Below are 16,402 nucleotides of genomic sequence, written 5' to 3'. Positions count from 1 at the left end.
ATGAAGGTGGAAGACGTCAACGTTGACTAAGGTTGTGATTGAGGTCTATGAATCTTGATGGTCGACTGCCCTTTGTTTTTTCTCCTCCATTGTTCATCTTGTCTTTCATTCCTTCATCATTATATATATATATATAATATGGAGATAGTTTCGTAATTCTAAAACTTTTCAAGGACAGAGATGGAAAAACATCTTCAATAATACGGAGGCCCGATGGTCGTTTGATTGGGTTCGGCCCAGAGGTTGAAGGGAAGAAAGGATACTTAGTGAAGCGATGTGGCTCGTGCGTTCTCCCGGCGTCGCCGTCCGCCACGCTTCTCGCCTTCTCCGCACAACCTTCTTTCCAAGATCGCCGCGGTATATGCGTCCAGCTTTCTCCTCTTCTTCTTGCGCTTCCTCCCCTTTTAGAAACAAGAATTTGGTTAGCACCAAGAACCCATCTCTCGGCACCGATCGATTTAGGTAGCGCTAATTCTGCTGTGAATTCTCTAGTGCTTCTCGTATTCTTGTTATTTAGGGTAGCATCGTCGTTTCCATTGTGACTTTTCCTTAGTGTTTTGGTCTCTTGAATTTGGGGTTTTAAATTTACGGTCAATTTAATTTGGTGTTTGGATCGTCATGAATCGGCGCTTGTTTCCACTGAAGCGAGGTTCCGGGGTTAATGTGATTGTTGGATGAGAAGATTGGATCCTTTGCTAACAGTTAAAGCTTTTGGGATTTTCGAAACCCAATCAAGATTTTGTCCGGAAGGAAGGAAGGAGATCCCTCTTTGATTAGGCCTTGACTAGTGGTGCCCAATCAAGATTTTGTTAACCCTAATAGAAAAGAATGAGAAGTATTGGAGTTCGATCGGTTGTTGTCGAAGGAATAATGAACGCCTTCAATCATTAAAGCGTTTTTGTCGTGTCAATATGAGGATCTGCTGACGAGCACAACAAAGTTCTTTGTTATGTTGTGAGAACTGATATTCACCTTTTATTTTTATTTCTTTGTTAAGTGGCAAAGTTTCGACTTTGTTCCATATAAATAACCCCCCTCAGACCGTCCATTGCTGAGGGTCTTGTGCACCAGGCTTCCCTTTTTGTTATTCAGAAATCAAAATTGTGTCAAGTGTGGTCTTTTAAAGTTTTTTTGACTATATGCTTCTTTTAAAAACTTTTTCCTTGTATTCTCAATCATACACTTGAAGCTCTAGCGTCAATATCAATTTTGACCAACCGTGCGCAACCAGGAAAAAACAATCATCAATGAGATGAGATGCGATTGTTAACTATTTTTTTCCAGTCTCGACAGTTCTTGTCTTCTTCTTCAACATGAGCTACTTATGTGTGATAAGTAATTATACGTTCTAATTAATGCTAATGTTTCTTCCTTAAACACTTTAAAGCGCTATAGGTCCATCAGAAAGGATATCTCTCCAAGGTGTTCAGGGTCAATGGATAGATTAACATTGTCAAATTGTGGGAGAAAGCAAGCAACAGTGCGAACGTGCACCGTCTCTGGGTATGGTTCTAACTAATCCTGCTATATCTGTTGAATTATAAAGAAATGCTTGCTTTCTTACTCTTAAATTGTTTGTAACCGCTTGGAATAAAAAAGTAACAAGTCACTATGACAGTTTTAGGAATAATCACTCTTGTTTTGCAGCTTTCCCATTGAGTTGCTTGAGATGCGCCCTGAAGAATCCTCATTGCATGTTCTTTTAATCCCCGGAAACCCAGGTGTTGTAGATATAGACACTTAAATTCCAAAATGTTAATGAGCTACTTACTGATATTTTTTGTTGTTGTTATCATTCTAAATATTAATTTGCTTCTTACTATGGTCGTGAATTCTCTCGAATGAAAATAGTTGTATATGGGTGCATAACAGGTATTGTATTGTACTATAAGGACTTTGTCGAAGCAATCTATCAACTACTGGAAGGGCAGGCATCTGTAACAGGCAGGGACTACCAACTTGGCCATTTCAAAGTTTTCTGAACCCAGAATTTTGCTGATGAGATTTCTAATATCAATATTTTTTCTCAGCAATTGGGCATATTTGTCATGCAGCAAAGGTATCTTGAGTACAATCTAAACTTAAATTATAATATTATCAACTGATGAAATTTCTAATAATGATTTTTTTCTAATCAGTATTCTGTCATATCTCTCATGCAGCAAAGGTTTTATGAGTGAAATTTAAGCTTAACTGCAATAGTGTCAACTTTCCATGTATCAAGGGCCTTTGTGTAGAAGAAATTGTTATTTGTTAAAGTCCTCTCTCTAACTTAAGCGGCTTTTACAATAACTGATTGCTACTTCAACTCACAAACTAGAAAACTATGTAAAAACAAAGATCTTGTACATGACCTAGTTCTAAGGCAAATTAGGCTGTGCTTTTAATGCTTCATGATTGCATCTGTGGAACCTCTGACTTGCTTTCTTATATCACTTGCAGCAATCTAACATCACAAGTGATATGTTTCTGCTAGCTCACAGAACTGTATGTAGATTTGTTTCTGTACCATGCTATCCAGAATAAACATGCTACAATGTATTATGGGTCACTTAGCATGCTGTTTGTATGTATATTAATGGATTGTCTTCACGTTTGATATCTTTTGAACATCTAGAGATGTGTGACTTGGTAAAATAGTTAAAATGTTATCTAGAACTAGTAATTATCAGAATAAAGTTGATGTTCTTTTATCCATTTTGAATTACATTATTTCATTATTTGATTGTGCATACTATTCTTCTTTATTAGTTATGATGATTGTTATAAATATGGATTAGGCTTCTTCATGGAAGATATAGTCCTTTCTCATTTAGATCCTTTCTCATCTAGAAGGCAGTGTTTTGAAAAGCTCTAGGCGCTAAGGTCTTAAAATGCCTGAGGCGTTAAGTGCTCGCCTAGGTGCTTGCCCGAACAAAACGAGAGGCTTCAAAATATTAAAATATAAAAAAATATATTATAATTAATAAATATGATCATAAAAATAAAAAAAGTATCACATCAAATTGAAATCACATAGCCAACTTGAAATATATATTACGGGATGCAATTCTTTGACTGCTATGCTTGAGTTTACTCATAATTTGAGCTCACATCTTGACGCAACGGAATTAGAACAAGAGTGCTATTTATTGCGATTTAATACTTAATGCATTACTTATTGTTATTTATTGCACTACTTATTGATTTTTATAGCGCACTAATTACCACTTTTGGTTAATAGGCGCTTGGGTGAGAGGCCCAAGTGCCACGCATGACCTCTAAGCGAAGTGATTTATTGAAGTGCTACTTGGGCACTCGCCCAAGCCCAGGCATTGTGTGCCTTGGGCGAGTGCCTGAGTGAAAGTGGCGTAGCATAAGAAATTGGAAGAAAAAGGATGAGATTGGAAAAGAAAAGGGTCTAGGCGAAAAGAAGGGCACTAACCTGAAGGCGAATACAACAAAATCGATTAGTGCTTCAAGGTGGAGAATCGAACTATGCTTGGAGATAGATGGGAGGGCAGAAGATGTTATCTTGTTAGAAGGCAAAAAGCTAGGGTTTTGAAGGCAGGATGGGAGGTCAAAATACACAACGGATGGGAGGGCAAAAGTGATCTTGTTGGAAGACAAAAAGATAAGGTTTTGAAGGGGCAGATGGGAGGGCAGAAGGCTGATGTGATCTCTCTCCTCTCACTTTCCTTTCACGGTTATCTTTTCTCACACCCAAGACCCGACACATAATGGACGTGGGAAGCAATTAGTGTACTGTGAGCAGCAATATATAGTGCACTAAGTAGCAATAAGTGGTATTTAGTGTGCTGTAAAAAGCAATAAATAGTGCACTAAGTAGCAATAAGTAGTGCATTAAGTATTAAATCGCACTAAATAGCATGCGTCAAGATGCCAATTGACTAATCCATTTCTAGATTTGGGTTAGAAATCATCCTACCGAATGGGATTGAGCTCAAATTATGAGTCAACTTAGGCATAGTAGTTAAAAAATTATATCCTGTAATATATATTTCATGTCGGCTATTTGATTTCAATTTAATATGGCATTTTTTTTATTTTTATGATCATATTTATTAATTATAATATATATATATATATATTAATATTTTAGTATGACTCGCTTCACTTGGGTGAGTGCTTAGCACCTCGAATATTTTGAGACCTTAGCACCTAGCGCCTTTCAAAACACCGTATTAGACTCTCAAATATGTTGGGGAGGAGTTTACAAGAGATGTAGAGTAACCGAATGAAGGTCAGTAGATGGGAAAGTCTAAAACTCATTATGGATTGAGGATCTATGATTCTTAGGAACCAGATGAATATACAATTTGCTAAAATGCCAACTTCATCACCATGATAGAACTTGTAGGTTATGGAGTCACTATTACTATTGAAATGTGCTTCTTTTGTGTGTTGTTTTTTCTTCATGAATCTATGTGCTTTGCATTTTATATTTCTCTCTGTTAAGACAGATAAAAGACACATGATAAATGTTTTAATTTTTATGAAAGGATTTCTATTAATTGTCTTCTTAAAGCATCTATGCGCTTTACATGTCATTTTCTCTTTGTTAAGATAGATAAAGCCGCACAATAAATGTTTTGATTTTTATGAGATGATTGCTATTAATTGTTATTCTATTTGCATTTGATGCTTGGTTATCACACATTAGTTGATGAGTATGATTTTTTCACCAGGATTGGGAGCATGGAAGGATGTTTTCATTGGAAGAACAAATTAATCATAAGGTTTTTCCAATATCCCTTATAGCTACGGTTAGCAAAAAGTTTTTTGTTACTTGATGACCACTTGCATAAATCTAAAGGACAGGCATATTATTGTGTTTGATCATATATTTGTTTTTCTTCTATCTGAAGCTGTAATATTGTGTAATACTGTAATATGCCTTATATTTGATGGAGGAATTCCGAATGCCATCATGTTTCATCCAAAAGAATCTGAAAATAGTGATTTTGATTTATTATTTTATTTACTTATAGGAAAATTAGTTTTTTGCTTCCTGTATGTAAGCTATAATTTCATGCCTTCTTCCTGCACTGGGAGTTACATGAAGCTTGTGTATATTTCCTTTCTTGATTTTCATAACTAGCAGTACCTACTGTTTTTCTCTTTTCATTAGTAGTTTTTTTTCCCTGATCCAGTACATGTGTATTCAACATTTCAGGTGGACTTTATTGAGCAAGAGTACCAGAATAGTGAACATCCACTTATATTGGTACTATATTACTGATCAACCGTCTTCAGTTACAAGAAGATTTTCTGCTTTTGCTAACTAATATATTGTTGTAACTTGGAACTGTCATGTAATTTGTTTTAACCACGGAAGTTGCACCCATTGTGGTTCAACAAGGAATTAGACTTGCACACAGCATCTGATTCAACCTGTTACAATGAATATCTTGAATGGATACTGATGCTTAATGATGCTTAGTTTGATTGTTGTTGAGCTTTATTATGAATGTTTGTTAGGATAACGTTAATCCTGAATTAAATGTTGCTTTTTAGTATGGAACTTTGTTTCAATTTACCTCATTCCAAGGCATATTGAATATGAATAGCCTTAGTAATATGATAAATTGAATTAATTCAGTCTTTAATATCTTATTTTACCATTCTTGTGCTATGTGCTTCTCCTGGAAGAGGAACATATGTTGAATTTGTTGACCTAATTTTAACAGATAACACCAATGAATAGGATTTTTTTTTTAATGTATCAAATTGTGGTTCAAAATCATCAGAGGATACTTTAGAGCCACCATAATGGTATAGTCACTTTTAGATGCTCATGGATTAAAGTTAATTCCACAAGTTTTTAAAAATTTAGATGTTAATTTAGAACTCTGAGTTTAATTTAGAACTCTGTTTTTTTTTAAACATTTATTAATACAGCTACTTAACAGGAACCTCCTGTTGAAGTTTTTTAGATGTTAATTAGTCACTCTTAGATGTCAATTTATAACTCTGAATTTCTTTTTTATTTATTAATACAGCTACTTAACAGGAACCTGCTGTTGAAGTTTTAAGGACTCTTTCTTATGGAGTTCTCTGAATATGTCATATTTTGTCATAGGGCTGGAAACATCTGTTGCATATTACATATTGAGCATATACCTTCAACAAATAATTTTTATGCTATGTACTGAAAATAGTTGTGCTATTTTCTTGTCCGAAGTTTATTCTATATGCCTTATTTTCTCCTTTTTGCAAAGGTTGGACATTCTATTGGATCATATATATGTTTGGAAATCTTTAAGAGGCTTCAACAACAGGTGAAAGATGTTTCTTTACATACGCCCCATTTTCTTATACCTATACTTTTTGCTAAAACATTTAAATGACCAGTGAAGATATTTCAATGGATTTTGAAGGTGAAATATGTTATAGGTCTTTATCCATTTTTGTCACTGAACAAGAGTTCTTTGAAGCAATCAATGATTGGCTTAATTTCAAGGTATTTTCTTTTGTTGGTTTCTATTGCTTTAACTTTTGTAGTTAAATTTTTTTTTTATGCTACTCTAACTATAGATTTTTCCTTCAATTGACTTTTATTCTGTTATCATCGAATCTCAAACAAAGACTTATGAAGTTTTCTGTAGTCATCAGATAATAAAATTTGTGCTTATTTTTTAATGCATTTATTAGTCTACTCTATCTTTCTACACTGAGTTAACTCTATCTCAAGCATGGTTTCATGTTTCTCAAATTAGCTTAAGGCTAATTATATTAGGTTTTCTAAAGCAAACATTACTAAATTAAGAAAACAAAATCCTTGTCATTCTAATTCTCTACACTTGCCATTGTACACTGGCTTTCATGGGTGTGCCTGGACATCTAGACTAACACATCTTTATTAATATTTTCTGAGAACACAAATAAGAAATGCATGTGTACATACACAAAATGTATATATATCCCATTCTATGTTCAGCTTATGGAACTTCAGAGCAGTGTTGCAGTTGTTGAAAGCAAATGAAATTAAAGTCATCATGACATAGATGCTAGATATGTCTTGCTATGTAGATTAATTAATTTCTTGCTTGTTTCTTCAACCAACATACAGCCAAAAGAGAAAAAGACCTGTGGTAGTTATCTAAATGAACTGATGATGCTTTACTTTGCTTCTTTATGTGTTAGTCATATGACATTTTTTTCGTTGAAAAAGTCGTATCACACTTTGTCAAGCTTCTTCTTTAGCATTGTTTCTTCAGCATTATGATTGGTCCACATGTCAAGCTTTTAAATATTGGTGGAGCTTTTGAGATATTGTCAGCATGATATGGATGCTTAGATGTTATCTATATAGGCCACTGCATTCCTAGTCTACTAAACAAATCTAAGAGGTGACCTACCTGAATCCCATATCTTCATCTATGCATTCTATATATTCATGACAATTTTTTTTAATGTTGGATGATGGTTAAACTTGATTGCAATTTTTGTTGCTCCAGTGGTTTTTTATATATTTTAATATTACATTAATTGCATTGTAAATGTTTTGCAAATTCCAGATCCTCCATTGTAAGTACAACCATTAGTTATTTTGTATCATTTTTGGGGTCATTACCAACCCGGGTACAAGTTGCTATGGTGAGAAAGTGCCTTGGGCAGTCATGGTCTTCTACAGCTGTTGATGCTACTTGCAGTCACCTTTTGCAGGTTGGTTCTTCTTCCTGTATTTAGATGTGAGATTTCACTCGTAAGAAAAAAAGTTTGTTAATGTCTGAGAGAGGACACTCTGCACTTGTCTTTTGTTGTTGTTCTTTTTTTAATTGTTTACTGTACCTTGAATGAGGAGCATCTTTATTAGTGCTGTCATAACGTATCGAAGAAAGAAATATTGGATTATAATCTTTGAACCTAGACACCATTAAGTTGTCACTTAAACCATAGCATTACTAATTTTGCTTTAAAATTTGCAGTATCATACGATGCGAAATATGCTTTTCATGGCAATGACAGAGTTTGAGAAGGTACTGTTAAACTGATTTTTTTACTGGATCATTTATCCTGAGAAAGATTGTCGTTGCTTCTTTGCAGGTCTTTGTTGTATATTTGATTTAACAATTTGATTGGTATATGCTTAGTTCTTTTGGCAAATATTTCTTTCTTCAATTATTTGTACCATTTATTTGATACAATTTTCTTGAAGATTATCTGCAACAACTATGAAAGAATTAGATAATCAACAGATTTTTTCTTCTTCAAATAATATAGAAAAAGATTTTAGTAGAATCTATAAATGATTTAAATACTTTAAATTTAACTAAACATATAACTTTTTACGGATCTTAATGTTGGTAAAAGATTCATGTAGAGGATCCCAAATGATTGGGGCTTACAACTTTGTTGTCATTGCTATGATGGTGGTTCGATTATGTTGCTAAAAAAAGAATGCATGCCTATGTGCTTTTTTATACTGATAGGACTAACCATTGTTGGTTGTATTGTATTATATTCTTTTGTTATGTCTAGCGTTGTCATATCTGTGCCCAATTTTTTTAAAAAAAATATGTACTTTTAAAATGAGATAATAAAATAACTAATTTTATTTAATTTAAATTTCGAATGTATCTTAAATAATAAAGTTTGACAATAGAGAAACTGATACTGAATGGCTAATACTAAACCATAAAGAGCTAAAGTCTCCCACCGAGCGCTATCTAGTAGTTAGACGATGGCTCTCTTTACGCTGGAATTAGTACTAGAAACTAAAGATTATTCTGGAAAACGAAAATAATTGAAATCATCAATGCTAAGTAGAAACCTCCAAAACATACTCTCGAAACATAAGTAGGAACCAACAAAACATACTATCAAAACATATAACAAAAACGAATTACATATTGTGAATAAATATTAGTAAATAATAAAATATGTAACATAATAAAACAATATTAAGACATCCAATCATAAGTCTCAATAATGTCTTAGTAACAGGTTTCTTTTTCTGTCTCAGTCTCATGACTCATAAACATGTGACCGGTCGGACTCCGATCATGTACTCTCCCAGTTGATGTAGAGGTTTTTCTGTTGTAGGTACATAACATAGGATGTTAAAATTCTCTTCTCATTACTTATTTTATTATTTCAGTTGTCAGAAGAGCCAGACTGGATGTTTGTGAAAAAGAAACATAACCAAATCTCTCTTCTTTTTGGCATTGATGACCACTGGGGCCCACTTTCACTTTTTGAAGAGGTGAATATATACTTCACTTTTCAGTTTATTAGATAGACTTATCAAATTGGGTACCTGAATTTCTTTATACTGTTTTTGGACTTGGCAATAGAAACTATTGTCGGATATATTTGTGCTTTATCGAGGTTACATCGTATTCAATATCTGCTGACAAATCAAGGTTGCTTTGTATTCAATATTTTGCTGGCAAAATTAGACAAACAGAGGATGCTTGAAGTTCAATTGTATTTATGTGAAAAAGAATTCGGCACAGTGGATATGTGCACTGACTTGTATTGTAATTGATATCTATTTTATTTGATACTAAATTTTCTATATAATTAAAAAATAATAATTGGAAATTTTCATCACATTAAACATTGTACAAAATATTCAATTATGGACTTGAACCAGAAACCCGTCACTTATGCAAAAGTGCACTAACCACAAGGATGTTGTCTTAACGGGGATTTCTGCATACACTCTATTTGCTATTTATTTGAATAGAATTGAAGTTATTGTATGGATGATTGCAGGTTTCCCGGATGGTGCCAGGTCTTGCTTTATCAATCGAAAGAGAGGGCCACATGCATTCTTTCTGCTGCACTGAAGCTGGCTCCTCGTGGGCCGGCCACCATGTAGCAACCTTGATCAAGAATCAAATTGCAAAGTGAAACGAGACAATGAAAGGTAATTTCATCGTTCTTTGTGTAAGATTTATCACTAATGGTGCCGAAGAAATGATAGCAAATTGATGCTCTAGCAAGCTGTGGGCTGCGTTTCTTCCCCTTCCATCAGGGCAAGCCCGCCTGTGCCTTGATTCTAGCATCATTCATTCCAGCTGATTCTGGAGTTTGTCAATCAGACGTTGCTGTAGAATGAACTCTTTATGTATGCCTATCTAAAGATTTATTCAGAAAAAAAATTATTGCCGGAATATAGACAAATTTGGGTCAATGGAAGCTGAAGATACAGATCTTTTGTTAAATGCAGTCGTTGAAGTCTGTGACATGTTCAGGCTGGTATCTATCTGCATGCAATGGGCCAATTTATTTGACTGGTCATGGTCAATGGTCCTCTCTTACCTGCAATAAATGTAACATTGCACCTCTGGGCATACTTACCTAGGGGAACCTACCACCCATGTTATAATTCCTAAACCTCTGATCCTGCAGTGGTTTCAAGTGCTGGCTTTTGACTGTTTCAGTATTTGCAGGTTGGCTATGGCATTTATTTTCTATTTAATGTTCCTGTATGAATTATTATTTCCTGTTTGGCATTTTGAGCCACTGTGATTACTTGTTGAATAAAGACTTCAAATTTGAACACTGGCCTGCTGGATCAAGATTTCAAAGCCACAGTGCTATTTATCTCCTCGCGATCAGATTCATCGAAGCTGTTCTCTATCCTGCAAGGGCTGGTGAAGGAGAAGACATGCTCTTTCATGTTTCTTCAGGTAAACTCGATCTCAAACTATCCACACTGCAACCTAAAATATCAAGAACTGGCCCTGATATTACTGCATTGTGCAGCCCAACACTTGTTGGATTCTCTGCTGTCGAGCATGGATATCTCTTGTGACAAGGTGGGGGTAGGAAGCTGCTTTCGGTCACAGTGATTTCCCAAAATTCCAGTCTTCATCAAAAGCCATTCCCTTCAATGTCTTTTGCAGGGCCAATGCTCGTGATCAACATTCACATCAATTTTTTGGCTCTCACAACACACATCTGCAGTTCCAACCTGTTGCAAAACACGGGAGGAGATCAACATACTTTTTGGGTCTAGAGCAGTCATAATGGGCACCTTACTTTAATCAAGAAGCAATGCCCATGTCTATCAAGAACCCACAGGAGGCATCCACCGCCATGTGAACAATGCAACAAGTGGTACATCATCAGATGGTTGTGTGATCTCCAAGGTGATCAAAACAATGTTGCAACTTGTCGAGCTGAGATGTGGAATATAGTAAGGTTTCTTGAGCAGTGTTGTCATATGTTGAAAAGGTAGTCAGACCAAGAAGCATTAATTGCACAGGAAACAACGGCTTGTTTTGCATGGGTTTAGAAGCTTCGCAGTTGAAACCACAGACAAGAATGCAATTTATATTGGCCTACTCGTCCTTCTCTCCGAGTTAAAGTAGTCATGGAGATTCATGCACTCAAAAGTTTAACAGAGGCTCCATGTGCAAAGCTTTGTCAAGTCGCTTGCACCAGGCAAAAGTTTTGAGGTAGCTTCAATAATGCAAGAGCAACTGTCACCTTAGTTTGTCCTGCTTTCTGAACTCAGATAATTCTCCTTTTTTTAGTCATAAAAACAAGATTTTTTTTTTGACTATTTAAGAAATGGTTTTTTTTTTCTGGACATTCACATGCTATTTAAATGCAATTATTCCTCCTCTTTTTATTTTTAGATATTTGTAGAACTCTTGGTATAGTTGAATTGTGATAACTTGTTCTGACAGAATTGGATAGTTCATCTTAATTAATCTTTTTGTGACATATATATCCATGTATGTATGGTATAACAGAATAATTATCTTAATGGTGGCAAAATATTCATATAGAATAATTGACTTTGTTATTATAGGATAAGAGAATAATAGAAATTTTATTGGCACTGAAATGAACATCTGACTGCTGGCTTTCTAGGATGAGCTGGTAATTGTGCTGCATGCATCCAACAACAAGAGGTATGCTCGGTACAGAATCCAGTTGTCTGACAGCTATTTTGGTTTCAAGATTTCGGTATGATGTTGAATCAGGCAAACAACTTGTTCAACCCTGCAAGAAGTCTACCACCATGAAATGAAAACTTACAAGCAATGGTGAGCGACCTTCCTCGAGAAAGGGGGCAATCACTACCCACTGTGCACTCCTTTTTCTCTTCGGAGGACATGTTAATTGTACAACTGATATCGTCTATCCATCTAACATCTACAGTTCTCCCGAACTCCTACTGGAGAAGGACGTTAGCCCAATAACTTTCACATCTGTCCCCGCTGGCCATAACCTGATGGGAATCATCAACCAGAAGCAGTGCAAGCAGTTGTCATGATCTGCTGCAGCAGCAGTGTTGTTCATTTAATCCATGGCAGCACTTGTCCTGCTCTGATAGAAGCATCTGGTGACATGCCGATGTCTATGATTGAGAGAACCACTGTGATGGCCCTTCCGGCAGACTCTACAAGGAGACAACGCACCGCTGGCTTCTTCCATCAGAGAACGAGGTTGGAAGCCATGAACACAAGGTGCTCGTCTAACGACTCTTCAAATAAATTATATATATATATATATATATATATATATATATATATATATATATATATATATATGTTTTTGTTGGATTAAAGGAAGCTAACTTGATCCACTGGCGTCCTCCTCTTTGAGTTCCTCGATCTTAAAGGAGTTGGAAGATGATGCAGAAGATGGAGGAGGAGGTGGAGGAGGAGGAGGAGGAGAAGAAGAAGAAGCGAGGCCTACAAGCAAATCCACAAAGGCTCCAACTATGAACCCATGAGTCGTCTTCCCGTTGACCCGCAGATACCAACCCAGCAGCTCCTCGAGCCGCTCCCAGTCCCTCAGCCCGTGCGCCGTCACCATCTCCTCCATCGACCGCCGGAAGTCGCGGTGGGGGTCGTCCGACTCCACGGCCAGCGCGACGCTGCCCTCGAACGGCGGCTTGCTGGCCCTCGCCTCCTCCAGTATCGAGCTTGCCCCGCCGGGGTCGAAGAAGAGCCGGTCCGACCGCACCCCGCGCACGACCGTCTCCAGCGAGCCACCGCCCGAGTCCTCCGACACCGTGGAGAAGCTCTCGTGCTCTTCCGATGAACGGGAGAAGCATGACTCGTTGGAGTCGAAGTACACCGAGTTGACGGTCTTGTAGATGGCGTCGCCGTCGACGTCCCGGAAGGAGCTGGTCTTCGGTTGCTTACATGAGGGCCACGACCAAGAAGAAGAAGAAGGAGAAGAAGACGAGTAGCAAGAAGGCTTCGGTGTGTCCCTGAGCTTGAACAAGAGAGAGCTCAAGCCTAGCTTCCTGCCCATCTGGTTCTCTCAGAGACAGTAAGGAGGAGGAGGAGGAGGAGGAGTTGGTTTTGCTGTGGCATGCATTAATGGAGGGTGTGAAGGAGTAGAAAACTTGAGTTTATTTGCCTTTAAAACAGAAGGGGTGGGTGAGAGAGAGAGAGAGAGAGAGTGAGAGAGAGAGGCAGGAGGGGTGGTGGGGATGCTGCTCGTGTGAGCATTAACTGTGGTGTTGGGGACTTCATTTGGACTGAATACATCATCGAGTACTACTGGCAAATGATAAAGAAGAAGCTGTTGCAATGGTTATCGATTATCTATTTCATGCATCGATTTGAGCTGTGTCTACGAGTCCAAATGTTTGGTAAGAACATCAATGATGCCAACTTATTTTATTTCATCCAATCATGTTCAGTTCAGATTCTGTACAATCTTGTCCTCTTTTGCATGCTTATTTTTCACCAATCACATTATTTTCAATCTTAGGAACATATTCCTACAAAACAAGTGCATGAGGTTTGGATTTAATCACATACAAAGAAGGTCTTGAAGGGGCAGTCATTGTTTCACTTCCTCAAATGTGATCACTTTCACCAGTGATGGACAAGAAAAAAGATGGATCATATTGACTATTGTGATGGATTTTCTGTTCTAAACTCTACAAATGTAGCAATAGCTTAAGTTTTATTGATCAGTCTTCATCTAATCCAAATCTTACAAATGGAGTAATAGCTTGAATGTTGTGATCAAGGACTCTTGCAATCATTCTTCTGAGTAAGCATTCAAGGCACATCAATTTTTTGCCTGGATTTCAATTTGTGTCTGAACAGGAAAAGTTGAATATGTTGTGAGACAATGCATTTAACTTTCTTTTTCTTTTGTGTATGAGGTTGGTAGGAAGAAGAAGATTGAGAAAGCCAAAGGAGTGCTTCTGTTCACTCAGATTCTGATGCATTAATGAGAGGTAGATGGATAGATGAGAGAAAAAGAGTTTATTGCTTCACCTTCTCTTGCCCTGTTCCAACTTATTTCCTTTTAGAATATTCAATTACTTCATGGCCTGGTCATTAAACCACTGTAAGGTGGTATATGTCACATCCTACTTCTCATCCTGTTGTAGCTATGGATCAGACAACTCAGATATGAAGAAGAAATCATCTTTGATAAGCAACCTGAAAAAGAGAAACAGAGATCATGAAAAGAAAACCTCAAGTCTTTTCTTCAACTACATAGTGAGATTCTTCCAACACACCATCTTATATTTTGTGATCTTCTTCATGGATGATTCTATGTTCTGAATATTTGTGGAAGAACAAGACTAATTCCTTTTGCTTTTTACAGGTCATGTTTTTATTACAATTGAAAATTCCTTTTGTCATGGCTAACAGTGGCACAATGCCATATTTAACATATCAGTAGGTGGAATCTCTGTTATCTATGGATCAACAGTACAAAAAATTGAATCATAATTATCTCCTGACAAGAGTTCCATTTCTGCATGTGATTTGCTTGTTTCAAGGTCATGAGCATCACATGCATCAAATGAATGACATTGAGATCACATTGGTAGCATGGATGTGCCTTGGATACTCCTAGAAAGTACAAAACTACACCCCATGAAGGAGACAAGTACACAACTCAAATAACTCTTCTACTTTAAAAGCTTTCAATTCCAGTAGAGATACAGGGAGTTGTATTAGGAATCATGTGTTCAAAAGGAAAAGATGTTCATGGACAGAGAGGCCACCTGTGTGTTTTTTTTTTTGCAGGATTCCACTCTCTGGTGAGCTAAGAAACTCTATCACACACACATATGTTAAGTGTCCTGCAGCAGCCTAAAGACATCTTTAACATGCTTCCTCTGCCACATGCTCAGTTGACCATCCATGTATGGTTGATTGAAATGAATGCATTCTTTTGGGCAGAGGTGAGAGAACAGTAAAACAATTGGAAGAAGCAGTAGGCACAGTGTTCTGTCACACAAGACTGAGCTCAGGTAATGTTCAAGTCAGATGAGATTCTACTCTTCCATGGCATGACACTTCTTTTTGGAGTAGACATTTTTGTCTGAGGTGGAACAGTCATTGCCTGATTCAGGAAGAACTTGTTCTGCAAGCTGAGCTTGATGCAATTGCTGGTGATGCCAAGCGCCATTATCAGACTCAATGCAGCATGAGCTGACTTCTTCTTCTTCTTCTCCTTGTAATCAATCATCTAACAAGCACACAACTAATGCATTATTGTATCTGAAAACTTCTCAACATCTTCATCTGAGTGGACTACCAAGGAAACAGTTCATTTCAGCATTTTTTGAGAGCTCAACAAAGATTTTCTCTGTTCTTCAACATCATGCTTTGTATGGAAGATGAGACAAGCCTTTGCCTTTGTTTTCTGAATAGATTATTCATCCACTTGATCATATTATCAAGTGTGTTATGTTCTTTGGTGAATTAAACAACTCTGTGTTTGGTAAGGCTGAAGGATATATATATATATATATATATATATAGAGTAGGGTTCCCCATCTAAATCATGGCCAATGACTTGTGACAATGGTCATAATATGTAATCATTTCAGCTCCATATCATATTAAGATAGGGAGAATTAATAATGGATGAGAAATATTTTGCTCCAATTTATTCTACATGGCATCATTTCTCCTCCCTCAACAATTGTAACACTAATTTTTGGAACATAACGGCCGATATAATGAGTAACGATCAAAATGTCCGTTATAATGCTTTGCTTTCCGAGCCGAGGTTGTCTGAGCTCCGAGCCTTCGACTCGGCCACTCGCTCACCGCCATGCGAAGGCCTCTTAAGGAATGATTGCGCTGCGCCCTTCCTTCCATCCGCCGCCGACGTCGCCGATTTGGTCTGATTAGGGTTTTGCTCGAAAAGATTCTACCTTTGGTCTACTAGGTATTACCACTACACATCGATTTTGCTTTCTTTGAAGAAGAGGGACGTCAATCTTTCGTCGAGGAAGTGGGGGTGCAAAAGATAGTTCCTTTGATGACAAGAACTAGGGTTTTCGTTGATCGGAACTCTTGGAAAGATGCATGAAGATGGAATAAAAAAGGGTTCTTTTGGGGATATGTCCCTCTCGCGGAGATATCTTGAAGCTTGATTTTGATTTTTTTGTTGCAAGAAAGGAATCTGGAAAGAAGAAAGTTTAGCTTTTATCACGTCT

At 36.9% G+C, this 16,402-nt stretch overlaps 2 protein-coding genes across 3 annotated transcripts; one reads left to right on the top strand and one right to left on the bottom strand.

The window, feature by feature from the left end:
• Positions 1-259: 259 nt before the first annotated feature.
• LOC135641305 (uncharacterized) lies at positions 260-11,596 on the top strand. 2 transcript variants are annotated; one of them, XM_065156629.1, is made up of 15 exons: positions 260-462; positions 1,396-1,503; positions 1,648-1,721; positions 1,873-1,944; positions 2,031-2,059; positions 4,689-4,739; positions 5,177-5,227; positions 6,222-6,281; positions 6,381-6,463; positions 7,521-7,668; positions 7,932-7,982; positions 9,104-9,208; positions 9,724-10,643; positions 10,720-10,772; positions 10,860-11,596. In XM_065156629.1, exons 1-13 carry the CDS (start codon positions 275-277, stop codon positions 9,859-9,861), a joined length of 1,158 nt encoding a protein of 385 aa, XP_065012701.1. In that variant the 5' UTR covers positions 260-274; the 3' UTR covers positions 9,862-10,643; positions 10,720-10,772; positions 10,860-11,596. The 2 variants fall into 2 exon arrangements, with proteins under 2 accessions (XP_065012701.1, XP_065012702.1); XM_065156630.1 differs by lacking the exon at positions 5,177-5,227.
• Positions 11,597-12,467: 871 nt separating this feature from the next.
• On the bottom strand, positions 12,468-13,634 carry LOC103987174 (transcription repressor OFP13-like). Its single transcript, XM_009405397.3, has one exon. The coding sequence runs from the start codon at positions 13,228-13,230 to the stop codon at positions 12,541-12,543; it is 690 nt and encodes a 229-aa protein (XP_009403672.2). The 5' UTR covers positions 13,231-13,634; the 3' UTR covers positions 12,468-12,540.
• Positions 13,635-16,402: the final 2,768 nt, after the last annotated feature.

This window comes from Musa acuminata, chromosome BXJ3-6 (assembly GCF_036884655.1).
Source record: "Musa acuminata AAA Group cultivar baxijiao chromosome BXJ3-6, Cavendish_Baxijiao_AAA, whole genome shotgun sequence".
NCBI lineage: Eukaryota > Viridiplantae > Streptophyta > Magnoliopsida > Zingiberales > Musaceae > Musa > Musa acuminata.
This window is presented reverse-complemented; position numbering and strand designations above follow the sequence as displayed.

What these genes read in the sequence shown, in the direction of transcription:
- LOC135641305 (XM_065156629.1), top strand. Translation starts at nt 275, where the DNA reads ATGTGGCTCGTGCGTTCTCCCGGCGTCGCCGTCCGCCACGCTTCTCGC. An exon ending in AGGGCAGGCATCTGTAACAG is followed by an intron (nt 1,945 to 2,030) that starts GCAGGGACTACC and finishes ATTTTTTCTCAG; the next exon opens with CAATTGGGCATATTTGTCAT. An exon ending in GTGAACATCCACTTATATTG is followed by an intron (nt 5,228 to 6,221) that starts GTACTATATTAC and finishes CTTTTTGCAAAG; the next exon opens with GTTGGACATTCTATTGGATC.
- LOC103987174 (XM_009405397.3), bottom strand. Translation starts at nt 13,230, where the DNA reads ATGGGCAGGAAGCTAGGCTTGAGCTCTCTCTTGTTCAAGCTCAGGGAC.